Consider the following 14,005-nt stretch of genomic DNA (forward strand, 5'->3'; position numbering starts at 1 on the left):
AAGCTTACCTATGTTTATTTTGGATTTTGTTTTTCTTAAAATTAAAAAAATGTTTAGGAAAAGTTTTTTTAAAAAAGAAAATATGTGGAGTGGAAGAGTGGGCGAATATCTCTGATTTCGAAATTGAAAATATAAGCACTATACCTGTTTCCTGAACTCTAATAAATTTTTAAACCCACCATAGACTCCACAACTAAAAAAATACCCATTTCATGACTTTAAACTTTTTACCTTGTAAATCCCATGACTAGAGAACTTCAATTATGGAAAATTTCACAAAATGACCCAAAACTCAAAAACTACCAATAACCTCTTCTTAAAAACTTTTCTACCACTAACCTTTTGCCCATGCGAAATTCCAATATTATCCCCAGTTTTTAAAAAACCTTCAGACTGCACCACACTTCTTCTTCCTTCAACGATTTCTTCAACCTTTCATTCAATGTGTATTCAATACATCACCAACATTCCACCAAAACATTTATTCCCAACTAATATTCTTCCAATAGCATTGAAGAGAATGGAACGTCACTTTCATTATTCACTTTCTGTCGTTGAACTCCCCACGAAATTCTCTCATTATTCTCTCGTAGCTTTCTCTCAGAGTTTCAGCCCAACGTCTTTGTTGATTGCTTTTATCATCAAATTCAATCCACATTTCTTCTTCCTTCAACGATTTCTTCAGCCCTTCATTCAATGTACGATTTCTTCTCCCAGATCGCTTTTATAATAAGTATCGTTTAGCATTAAATTACAATACGATTGTTTATACATTACTATATGATCATTTATACATTACTATGTAATAGTTTATACATTACTATGCAAATGTTTACTATGTGATCGTGATAAATTACTACACGATCGTTCATAAATTACAATACGATCATATAGTAAATTATAACGATCGTGTAGTAATATGTATAAACGATCGTTTAGTAAATTATAAACGATCGTGTAGTAATATATACACGATCATTAATTACAATATAAGTGTAGTTTAGCATTAAATTACAATACGATCGTTTATACATTACTACGCGGTCATTTATACATTATTATGCAATCGTTTATCACACGATCATATAGTAAATTATAAACGATCGTGTAGTAATTTTTACACGATCGTATAGTAATGTATAAACGATCACATAGTAATTTATACATGATCGCATAGTAATGTATAAACAATCGTTCACTTATCAATGATTTGTTTATCCCATTGTAGATCAATGACGCTACTTCGCATCTTTGTACGATTTGGTGGAGATTGGGATGAGTCCAGAAGAAATTATGTTGGTGGTCATATTAAAGGTTTGAAAGTCAGAAATGATATAACAGTCAGTGAATTAGTGAGTATGATGCACCAACGACTGAATATCGATCCGAATATGTTTGATATACACATCAAATGTTGCTACAATCTATTGGTCTCGGCTCCCCCAATTGACATAATCGACAATGAAGATCTTAGTTTCTTTTTAGAAGGCAGTGATGCATCCCGGATGTCGTTATTTGTATCAGTTACACCTTGTGAAAGTCATGGAGTACACATGGACAATATGTACCAGCATTGTAATCCAACCGATCAACCCAATCTAATTCATACCATTCTTCAATTGATGATTATATTGAGCATATAACTTGGGGGATGACCGAAGTGAAGTTTGGTTTGGTCGGAACAGTGAACCCAGATGTACTTCACAATTCAATACTGAACATGGATATGGACAATCTTCAGGTCTACAAACTTCTCCAACACCTAACATCCATGTTTAAACCCCACATGCTCCCGTTCCACCAGTTGTGATGCTTTCGATTCTAATGCTTTCTACCGTTCCAACCGAACCATTTGTTGATATACCCAAACCATCAGAGAGCCCATCGTACGATGACCTCATCACAATACCTCATGACTGTCTGAATGACGAGAATATAAAGATCGATCAAATTTTCTTTTCGAAATATGACTTGTCAATTAAATTATCGATGCTTGCACTAGAAAGAACTTTAACTACCATGTAAAAAAGTCAACAAAGAGCTTGCTAACTATCTGGTGTTCGGTGGAGGAATGCAAGTGGAGGGTCCGTATAAAAAAAGATGAAAGAAAGTGATTCCTTCAAAGTGACGAAATATCCCAGCAAACATACATGTTCTCTTGAAATGAGTACTGGTAATCATCGATAAGCAAAAAGTTGGGTTATTGGACACTTAATCAAGTCCAAATACAAACAAATTGGTCAAACCTATCGCCCAAGGGATATAATTAAGGACATCCGACGAGATTATGGAGTGAACATTACCTACGGACGGGCTTATCGCGCTAGAGAGTACAGATTGGTGTATGCACGAGGGTCGCCAGAAGGATCTATTGCTATGTTAGGGCACAACAAAACCTAAACGACCGCATAACAAAATTTAAACGATCACTTAACAAAATCTAAACGATCGCATAACAGATATCTAAATGATCGCATAACAAAAACTAAACGATGACATAAACATATATCTAAACGACTGCGTAACAGTCAGTCAAACGATCGTATAACAAAAACTAGACGATCGCATAACAAATATCTAAACGATCTCATAATAGATATCTAGATGATCGTATAACAAAAACTAAACGATCGCATAAAAGTTAGCCAAACGATCGCATAATGGATATCTAAATGATCGCGTAACAGTTAGCTAAACAATCACATAATAGATATCTAAACGATTGTGTAACAGTTAACTAAACGATCGTTTTGTATTTTCTATACAATCGCTTAATAATCTTTATATGATCGTTTAGTAATATCTAAACGCTCACTTAATATTATTTAAACGCTCGCTTAGTATTCTCTCAACGATCAGGAAATGAACGAAATGGAGGGAAACCCTATCGTTGTAAAGTATTCATAGAGCACGTTCACCAATGGTCTGAAGGCTTTTTAAAAACTGAGGGTAATTTTGAAATTTTGCATGGGGAAAAGATCAATAGTAGAAAAGCTTTTGGGTTTCGGGTCATTTTGTGAAATTTTCCTTCACTTATTGCTTTTATAACACCATCTAAATTATTAGATGCTAAAATATAAAGTTAATTCATTTTAAAGACCAAAAGTAACTTTTTTTTTTCTTTTTTCTTTTTAATTTACTTAACCAAGTAAAAAAAAAAAGTGTTTGAAACTATCATTTTCCTAAAACCCTATCCCAGTTATTTAATTCTACAGCAATTTAAAAGTCATTCACTTAAAGATAATAAACAACCTTAATGTTTATAAATCACTTTGATCCATTCTTATTTCTATTTCCATTTGAGCTATAAAATTAGTAACATTTAAGAACATTTACAAATCATTTTGGTATTACAAGCAGTGAGAATGTATTAGCAAGGTTAAAAGTAAAACACAATTTCACCATAAACCAAAAATCCCATATCTAAGAAAGAAAAGATGAAATAAAAACTCAATACAAAAGGTAGCCGAAAGCTCCCATGCCTTGCCCTTAGTTCAGCTTCAAGACTTCATTTTCCTTTCTCCCACTCTCATTAGCAATAACAGGTAATAAGGTTGTTTCAGAGGATACTACTGCCTCACCAACTGCTTCCTGTAACGGCTCCAACGAGTCGACGATATCTCTCATCAGCGGTCTCGCTTTCGGGTTCTTGTTCAGGCAATGGTAAGCCAGCATTGCGGCCTTGTGAAATCCTTTGACGGGGTATTCTCCTCCTAGTCTCGGATCGACAATGCTCATTAGCTTCTTTTTCTCTTTTAGGAGAGGAAGAGCCCAATCGGTAAGGTTTTGCTCTCGAGCCGGTCGTAGTTTGTCTAGTGACTTTCTTCCTGTGAGTAGTTCGAGAAGAACAACTCCAAAGCTATAAACGTCGCTTCGAGGGGTCAAATGTCCTGAGCAGAAAAGATAAAAGACTTAATGTGCTGCCCACCAGAGTCTAATCCAATCATTCAAAAACCATTCGAGAAGAAAACGAAAAAAGGACAAGGATTTGTGCCTGTCAATATGTATTCTGGTGCGGCATATCCATAAGTTCCCATTATACGAGTAGAGACGTGGGATTTGTCGCCTACCGGTCCATCTTTCGCAAGGCCAAAGTCCGAAAGCTTTGGATTATAGTCCTGTTGTTGAACCAAACTGTTAATGTGTATAGGAACTATCGAGTACTCAAACAAATCTATATGTTTGTACTTCGGACATGGACTAACATAGAGGCAAAAATACATAATCACAAAACCAACCGAATCGAGCAGAATATTTGACGTCTTAAAATCACGATAGATGACCGGCTTTTCTGCTTCGTGGAGAAATGCTAGTCCTTTTGCAGCACCAAAGGCAATTTTCATTCTAATGGACCAAGGCAAAGGAAGCAGCACTCCTGCAGTCAGGGAATGTCAACATAACAAACCGCCGATAATTCTTCAATAGAAAGGTCGAGATAGTACAAAATTCTATAACCGTTAAACCGTCCCAACAATTTAATGCCATTTTCACAATGGTCAAACTCCTTGATGTCTTTCAAGAGCCTGCTAAAACTAAAAGTGACCAAATTCCAAAAGGCAACAATTTAAACTAGATGACACAAAGCACTGTTTGCTTGACATATAATATGTTCATTTCAATCCTAACATCTATACTATAACAAAAGAGACAAGCCACTTTTGGCATCTTGTCTTGTCACCATCCATAGATTTTATAAAGTAAGGACATAAAAAAATCCATCACATTCACTCTATGATTTTACCGTCAAACCCGTAAACTTCGTTTTTTCATCACGATAACGACATGCCAACCACCATGCCGGCTTTGATGTCTTGCTTTCTGTTTGTATTTCATTAATGTTTATTGCCACATGTGATGCTTCAATATTAAAATCAATGTTCTTATGATATGTTGAAAGAATTTGAAACAGACTACGTTATGGTTACGGTTTCATGAACTGTTACGCTCTATAATCTGCAATGTTGAGAGCTCAAAAGCACAATATAGATGAAGAAATTAAGGATTGAACAAAGAAAAATTTGGGATTTACTTGGCTGCTTACTTGAAAACAAATTGTTTTCCACGCTCCCTCGAGGCATGTACTCATATATGAGTACACGATGCTCGTCTTCACAACAGTATCCAATTAACTTCACCAAATTTGGATGAGAAAGCTGCCCCAGAAATATGACTTCTGCCTAGAAAACAGTAGTGTCTTTTGATTAGAGAGAGCACATGGAATCAAATATGAGCAACAAAATAAGAAGAATAGAAAACTACCAGCCATTCCCTGTGGCCTTGATAACTATTAAATCCATCATGAACCTTAACAGCCACTGGAAGAGGAACAATTCCTTCTCTCAAATCCTCTGTAATGAACCCTTTATAAACACTTCCAAACCCTCCTCCGCCCAACACGCGGTCCTGTCTAAAATTTCCTGTAATTAACTTCAGCTCGTCGAATGTAAATGCAATCAGGGGATTAGTGGCCGAGTCACGACGCAAATCTTCTACTTCTTTGGGGTTAGAGGGCAAATTGTGTTCATTGGTCCTTATATAAGGCGATGTACTATTAACTTTTGGAGACTCTGGAAAACATCATGAAAGAATATGCATTTCCTCTTATATCATTTCTCAGAAACCAATAACCAAAAGGAGATATTACAAAGCAAAAGCCAATAAACAAAGCTAAGATTAAGAAAAATGCGTATGAATATTCATATAATAGATTAAAATCCCAACAAATAAAGTGAAATTTGACTAATACGCTATTTGCCAATAAGGCTTTAGAAGCAGAGATAAGAACCCATCCACTATTATCCACTCTCACTATTGCACATTTGAAGATAAAGAAACATTACATCCACTTTCTAAGTGGATAAACAGAGATTTCCTTTCATTACATCTTTTTTCCAGATCAAAACAAATCAACTACCAGATTTCTTCACATATCTCTTCATATTTGGCTAAAAGATCGCTTTCATACTAAAAGAAGAACAGATAAAAGAAACAACCAAACAATCAAACTCAAAAAATAACTAAGAGAAACCCTGCAATAAACATGAAAACACAGAAGACTTAACCATAGATGATCAAAAAGACAGAAAAGAAGAAAACAGAGATTCATCATCATCGTCAAAGAAAGGACATGACCAAAATAGTATCAAAATCCATTAGTTCATATGATTATATCAGAGGTTTTACCTGATTTTGCATTAGATGAGACCCTATTAACCGTAGGTTCCCATCGATACCAGCAGTTCCCCATTGAGGCAAACCCAAAAAGAGGGGGAAACAAAGAAGGGAAAAAAAGGGAAAAAACCCTTCACTTCCTCAGCAACCCACCATCGCTAAAACCAGAATCAACACAATCATCAAAGAAACAAAGAGAGAAAACAAGAAATCAAAAGGGGAAAGAAGAAAGTGACAGAAATGCCTTGAAATGGAAGAAAAGGGGGGGAAATGACAGATTGTTGGTGAGAGAAAGGGAAGAAGAGTAAGAGAGACTTCTTCTTCTTCTACTACTACTACTACTTCTTCTTCTTGATGGTAATAATGATGGGACTGAGGAGGATTGATGTGGGGTTGTTGGGTTTTTGGCTATGGCGGAAAAATGGAACGGACCCACAAAAAATTTTCAAAAGGGTTCTTCGATTTTGTACTGTTTTTGTTACAAAAAAGTTGTATTTCACAATTTCCATCATCATAATCGCTATCGCAAGGGAGTTTTTATTGTTAGTGCGCACGAACATAGTGCTCCCACCATTCTTCTTCCTTTCCCCATCATCACTCTCTCTCTCTTATGCTTTTTCCATTTGATTCTTTAACATATTTTTCCAATTTCTCAACTACTTCCTTACCCCAACTTCAAATTCCCCTCATTTGTACTGGTAAGAGTCAAAGAAATGGAGAAAACCACAAAATTTTTCCCAACCAAATTGGAGAAAACAATGATTTGGAAAGTGGGTGTATTTGTTTTGTTCAAATTTTGTAAAAAAGTGGTCAGCAAAACAGGATTATTGGTAAATGGGAAGATGGGGTTTCATTTTTTTTTTTCTCCATAGAGAATCAAATCAGTGGAGAAAGAAGAGAAGAAAATTTCCCAAATTGTGTTATGGTCTAGATCTTGTGGATTGTGATAATGTTACCATTCATATATATATATATTGAGGGAAAGAGAGAATGAAATATTATATAGAATTGATTGAGAGAGGGCGGTAATAACATTAACATAACATATAACGCGTTGGAATAGAAAAATAGTGAAGAAATAAATGAAGAGAAGATGAATGTGTATGCTTAGAGCGAAAGAACAGGATCTTCATTGTCGTGTTGTTGGATTTTGATGAAGTTTCTGTGCATGAAAAATGGAGCATGAGTCGGTGGAATTTCGATATTTATCTATATATTATTTTATTTCATGTGTGTATATATATATTCTACAAAAATTTGTAATGATCTCGTTTGATAACAGTCTTATAATGACAAAGTTTGAAAGAAAAAAAAAAAGAGTTTTAACTTTTACGAAAGATCAACAATAAATTTATTTGACAGTAAAATAACGTGACAAGAATAGGTCAGTACAACAAGTAAATAGTTTGTGAGAGAATAATGAACTTACTTTCTCGAAGAGTTTGATCTATTTATAGGAATAGAAAAGGTAGATTATCTCCAATTAAGTTCCGGAGCTACATTAGAATAGTCTTTCAAATTATCGAATATTTTTTTAATATCTCCATTTTTTGTTTTTTGGGTGATGTTTCAGGTCGAGGCATGTGCAAGATATATCCCATAAGTTAATTTTCTACACTTGACCTCGACCTTATTGAGACCAAACACATTGATTTGGGTCACTTGTTTGTATATTTCAAAGAGTAACTACTTGAAATCCTTAATAGCTTTTAGTACAAACATTTGTTTAAGTTGTGTGAATGTATAGATGTTTTAGAGGGCATATTATCTAAAATCAATGAATATGGAAATTGGTTCCTTCATTGATCGAGTAAAATTGGTAAATGAGGCACAAAATTCTAATTTATCATATATTTTTAAATTAGTTTTTTCTTAGGTTAAATTATAAGAAATGCCTTTAAACTTTGTCATTTATTTTTTAAAATAAATATTCTTATATTTTCAAAAGTTACAATATTTCCTCTAATCATAAACGATTCAAAAAGTATAATTCAAATAGAAAATTCTTTAGAACTGTAGACGAAAATTAAGATATGAAATAATATAACAGAGCCTTAGAACAAAAGTTTTGGATTGTTAAATCATTTTAGGTTATAGCTTCATATTTTAAGTCTCAATTTTTATTTGATGCTAAAAGATATCTATTCTAAGGATAATTTTGAAATGTCTATAAATGTTAGAAGGGTAATCTTCCCAATTTTTAAAATATAAAAGTAATTTTTAAATAAAGTACGAATTTCAAACATATTTTTAATAACTTACCAAATAATCAAATCATATTTAACTTATAAATATGGACTGGGATTCTTCGATTCCGTTGTTATAATATGTGGATGAATATTTCTTTTAAAAAAAATTTAAAAAAAAAATTAATAATTAATTAGTAAATAAACATTTTATATTTTAAAAACAAGTTATCATTTTTTTTATTTATGTTATATTTACATTAGTAAAAATTTATTGCTTATCTTTAAAGTTTTAGGGGTTATTTGAGGTGCTAAGTTGAGATATGATGTCTGAAGTTCATATGTCTGTGAAGTTCATATATTTGTATCTGGAGTGCGGAGTTATTTGGTCTAAGTTCATATATTGTATTTGCAGAGTTCACATATTTTGGGTTGTTGACGTAATTTTTTAACTCTAAATATTATGATTTTATGATGACTATTTTTGTTTTGAGATTTTTTTATTCAATATTATTGCAAATTTTTTTCCTTTTAATTTCTAAAGTTTTTCTCTTTTTTTCCTTTTTTTTTTTCGTTCTTTCTTTTTGTTGGTAATGAACAACAATTAAGTCACTATATTTCTTGGAGAAATATAGTTAAATAAAATTGAAAATCAAGGAGAAATAAAAAAAAATTATTCCTGATTTTTCTCCATGAATTTCATCATCATCTCCTTCTTTTTCATCTTCTTGTTATTGTTGCTCTATAATTTTACTTTGTCATGATTTTTTTAATTGAATCTCCCTCATCATCTTAGCAACCAATTGAATGCTACCACAATTCTTCAACAATTTCACTTTCAATTCAAATATTCATTTTTCATTATTTCTTGCCAAAAAAGTTATGGAAAAAAAACTTGGTTTTACGTGTTGTACACTATTCAATTGCATATATACCTTTCCAAATATTATTAACACTCACTTGATATGTAAATTCAATTAAATAAAAATATATTTTACAAATTTCTACGTATAAATATTGCACTTAATGTAGACAAAATATTATTATTTATATAATCAACAACCCTACAATATATTTTAACAGTCATTGGTCTTATACTAGTCAAAATTGATTGTCGAAGTTGATTATCGAACATGATTTTCGTTGGAGTTTATAGTCGAAGATGGTTGTTGGAGCCTAAAGTTGGTCGCATGAAGGTGGTATTGTAGCTAAAACTTGTCGTTGGAGGTAGTTTTCGAAGCCTGAAGTTGGTCGTCGAAGTTGGTTGCTCAAAGGTGGGTCATCTAAGTTATCAAGATCGGAATATCAAGAGATTGAAGATGAAAAGACATCATAATTGCAAGAGAGAAAAAATCTACATTTTGTATTCAATTAGAGAGGTTTCCACACGTTTAAAATTTGGGGATAAAAAACTCATGCAAAAAGAGTTTCATTACACTCACACGTAATGAATAACACCTTAATATATCTTCTAGAAAGAGAATCTAAAAACAGAATACATAGTAAATGAGCCCTTCTAACAATGGGCTTTTGGGCCTCAATATTTACAATGAAAAAACTTTTCAATGGACTGCCTTAACACCCCTGCAAACCTATATCGGCTCCTGCAACAATATTAAGTTTATTAATGAATTGTATGAAACTTGAAGCCGATAAAAGTTTGGTAAGAGCATCAACAACTTGGTTGTAATAGGAAGATGACGAATATTGACCTGTTGCTTAAGAACAAAATCTCGAACATAATAAATGTCAAGCTCAATATGTTTTGTATTTTAATGTGATAAAGGATTTGAACTAAGATGAACAGAGCTAAGATTATCACAACACATTGTAGGAACATTAGTAAAGGAAATTTTTAGATCATTAAGCAAAGAACGAATCTATATCAATCCTGTTGCAACAAGAGCAATACGTCGATACTCTGCTTCCATGCTCGATTGTGAAATAATAGATTGCTTTTTCAATCCCCAAGCAATAAGATTTTCTCCAAGAAAAACACATAATCAGATGTTGATTTTCAATCATCCGGATCAGATGCCCAATCCACATGAGCAAAGCCTCTCAAAGACAAATTAGTAGGCCATTTAAGAAATGAACCATGATCAATAACACCTTTAAGATATCGTAATATCCTTTTAACCAACTGCCAATGCAATATAGTAGGAGCATGCATGAATTGGCATGCCTTGTTCACACAATAAGAAATCTCATGATGTGTAATAGTAACATACTGCACCAACAGTACTACGATAGAGAAAAGTATCATGAAAAAGTTCACCTTGTCGAGCTGACAGTATGGGATCACTAACCATTGGAGTAGTAATTGGTTTAGCTTCACTCGTTGTTGTTTGATGCAAATTATCCATAATATATTTTGATTGAGATAGAAACATACCTCCAACCTTTAGATAGGAAACTTCAATCCCCAAAAAAATAGCTAAGATGACCCAAAATCTTTTAGAGCAAAGTAACTGTTAAAAGTATGTATAAGCTAATCAATGTCACTATGAGAACTTCCAATAATAACAATGTCATCAACATATACAAGTATTTAACAATAGGAAACAACAGTCATTTGTATCATCAATGAAGTATCAGCTTTAAAGGTATGGAACCCAAGAGTATGAAGAAAAGAACTTAGCCTTTCATACCAAGCTTGAGGAGTCTGTTTAAGGCCATATAGTGTTTTCTTTTTGCAAACTGAAGGAGTAAGTTCTATCTATCTGAACTCCAAAGGTTGTTCCATCAATACAATACATTTTCAATAAGTAAACCATGAAGAAAGGCACTATTTACATCCAATTGACGAACACACCAGCCTTTCATTAAAGTTAGAGTTTACAGAAAACAAATTGTAATAGGTTTACAATAGGACTAAAAGTTTCAATGTAATCAATATCAAGTGTTTGATGAAATCCTTTTGCAACTAACCAAGCTTTATATCGAGCTATAGTTCCATCAAGTTACGTTTTATTTTAAACACCCATTTACATCCAATAATCTTTTTATCACTTGGTTTAGTCACTGATTCCCATGTATTATTTTTAATAAGAGCGTTATACTCTTCTTCCATAGCTCTTTTCCACTGAGGATGTTTTAAAGCTTCTTTAACATCACAAGGTTCAGTTTGTGTGTAGTCAACAAGATAAACCTTAGGTTTGAAAATATCACTCTTATCCCTTATTACTGTAGGATGAGTAGATGCAAAAGGAGCTTATACTTGAAAAGAAACTGATGGAGCTAATGTTTGAATAGAAGTAACCTGAGCAAGAGACTGATCATCATGTGTAACACCTATATTCTGATTGTTTCCCTGTGAAGACACTTCAGACGAATCTGTTTCTGAAGGATACACATTAGTAGAAGTTAGATTGTCAAGATTATCAGAAAATGGAACAGTAGTAGGTCTATCAGATGAGATAAGATTTAGAACAAGTGAAAGTAAAGTAGTGGTAGGTGATTGAGTTTTAGTGGAAGAAGTAGAAGAGGCAAAAGGAAAACGTGATTCATCAAATAAAACATGTCTTGAGATACAAAGACGACCATCAGAAGCAAGACATTTATAACCTTTGTGAGAATTGCTATAACCAATAAATGTACACATCTTTGATCAGATAGAAAGTTTATGTGTATTATAGGGTGTAACAACCCGACCCCCTAAGACTTAGATTAGGTCGTTACTAAAATAAATGCATGCATAGAATTTAAAACGACGCTTAGTTATGTTGAAATAAATGCTAATTAAACAAGAGAAGTTCAAAAGACATTTATTAAATGCAATTGTTAAAACAATAATAAGGTACCCAAAATTCGTAAAGACTAATAAAAGTATATAAAAGAAATAATCCTTAGTAACAAATTTCAAACAGTAAAACTAAATATTAAGGAAAAATAAAGACTCTAAATTTCATGATGCGGAAGCGAAAAAAACTAGTCCCAGTGACACGATCACGAATTCCACTGCACCATCGCCGGTACATCTTTACCTTTACCTGAAACATCAACATAAGAAAGAATGAGTATGAAATACTCAGTAAGTAACCCCACCATTAGGGTCAAGCTAGGCATCTATGTCCTCTAGATACGCACCTATGGCACATAAACACATGAAACAGGTAAGAGACTGAGTCCTATCCTACTGTAGTTAAGTATGCCCACAAAACTGATGAATCCTGAAAGAAACACAAAACTGGTGAATCCCGAAGGAAATACAAAACTGGTGAATCCTGAAGGAAACACAACATTGGTGAATCCCGAAGGAAACATAAAATTGGTGAATCCCGAAGGAAACACAAACTGGTGAATCCCGAAGGAAATACAAACTGGTGAATCCCGAAGGAAACACAACACTGGTGAATCCCGAAGGAAACACAACACTGGTGAATCCCGAAGGAAACACAAACTGGTGAATCCCGAAGGAAATACAAACTGGTGAATCCCGAAGGAAACACAAAACTGGTGAATCCCAAAGGAAACACAAACTGGTGAGCATCTAACTAATCAGTGAGGATATTCACACAGTCTCAATGTTCAAAAACTCAACACAGTACGAATCTATGACATACATGTAATCCTTAATACCATGGCTCTACCACATACACACAATCCTCAACAACATATTCTACAACATTCATGTATACCTTACATCATAATTCCACGACATACAAGTATGCCTCAACATCAGCAAATCAGATATCAACATATGAAAACACATACCATCACATACTAATGATCAAGTGCCTAGGTATATCTTTAAACAAAACAGAACCCGTGCCAGAACATACTTGATTCAGGTCATACTATCAGTCAACATGCTAATATTTACCATAACATACACTTATCACACTAGCATACAAATAAAACATGGCCTGTGGGCAGTTCCAGTGGTAAGATTACTTACCTTAATCAAAATTCCACAGATAAACTCAGACAACCACACGGTGACCGCGGCTTGAAGAAACAACCCTACCATATGAATACAACCTTTAAGTTTCAGTCCAAAAAAATAATTGCGACAACTCATATTCAAAACCACAATACCCAATAGCTTACCCAAGGAACTTGGTTAACAACCACTCCAAAATCTCTTTCCAACAGATTTTAACTCCCAAAGGATGACAACTTGGAACCTTAAAGATACAAGGGTTAAGTCAAACTTAGTTAAGAAATCAGAGTGTGCCCACCAACCAACAATAAGGACTATAATCCTTACCAAAACTCTTGTCGAACGATCTCGAACCCACTGGACAGCCACTCCAACAGTTTCCTCGATTCAAATCAAAGGCCAAAAATAATTCGAACAAGTTAACCTTCATTCCAAACTTAATGGGGGCCCAATCTTCCACCCAAAACTTCACAAAAGGCTTACCTAAAACTGCTAGATCCGACGAACCCAAAGATGACGGCAGTGGTGGACGGCGAACAGAGGGTTAAGAGGCATTACGACAGCGATTAGAGCGACGGTCGGTGTGACGACGGCAAGGAAGGCGCGGCTGGAGAGCTGCGCAACTAGCAGCTCACAGAGGTGGGATCCAGCGGTGCGACCGGCGGCGCGCAGGTCCGGTGGCTCGTGCGGCGAAAGGAGGAAGTGAGGGAGGCACGGCGGTTGGACGATTGTGAAGGGCGGTGGATAAGGCAGAAGAAAAACG

General features: G+C 34.2%; 1 protein-coding gene across 2 annotated transcripts; it reads right to left on the reverse strand.

The window, feature by feature from the left end:
- Window positions 1–3,259: 3,259 nt before the first annotated feature.
- On the reverse strand, window positions 3,260–7,109 carry LOC120072040 (probable serine/threonine-protein kinase PBL16). 2 transcript variants are annotated; one of them, XM_039024461.1, is made up of 6 exons: window positions 6,184–7,109; window positions 5,260–5,567; window positions 5,030–5,177; window positions 4,239–4,375; window positions 3,995–4,118; window positions 3,260–3,890 (listed from the first exon to the last, which is right to left on the reverse strand). In XM_039024461.1, exons 1-6 carry the CDS (start codon window positions 6,245–6,247, stop codon window positions 3,490–3,492), a joined length of 1,182 nt encoding a protein of 393 aa, XP_038880389.1. In that variant the 5' UTR covers window positions 6,248–7,109; the 3' UTR covers window positions 3,260–3,489. The 2 variants fall into 2 exon arrangements, with proteins under 2 accessions (XP_038880389.1, XP_038880390.1); XM_039024462.1 differs by having other exon boundaries at window positions 5,042–5,177; window positions 6,184–7,106.
- Between the last annotated feature and the right edge of the window lie 6,896 nt (window positions 7,110–14,005).

The sequence above is a fragment of the Benincasa hispida genome, chromosome 2 (assembly GCF_009727055.1).
Source record: "Benincasa hispida cultivar B227 chromosome 2, ASM972705v1, whole genome shotgun sequence".
NCBI classification, from domain to species: domain Eukaryota; kingdom Viridiplantae; phylum Streptophyta; class Magnoliopsida; order Cucurbitales; family Cucurbitaceae; genus Benincasa; species Benincasa hispida.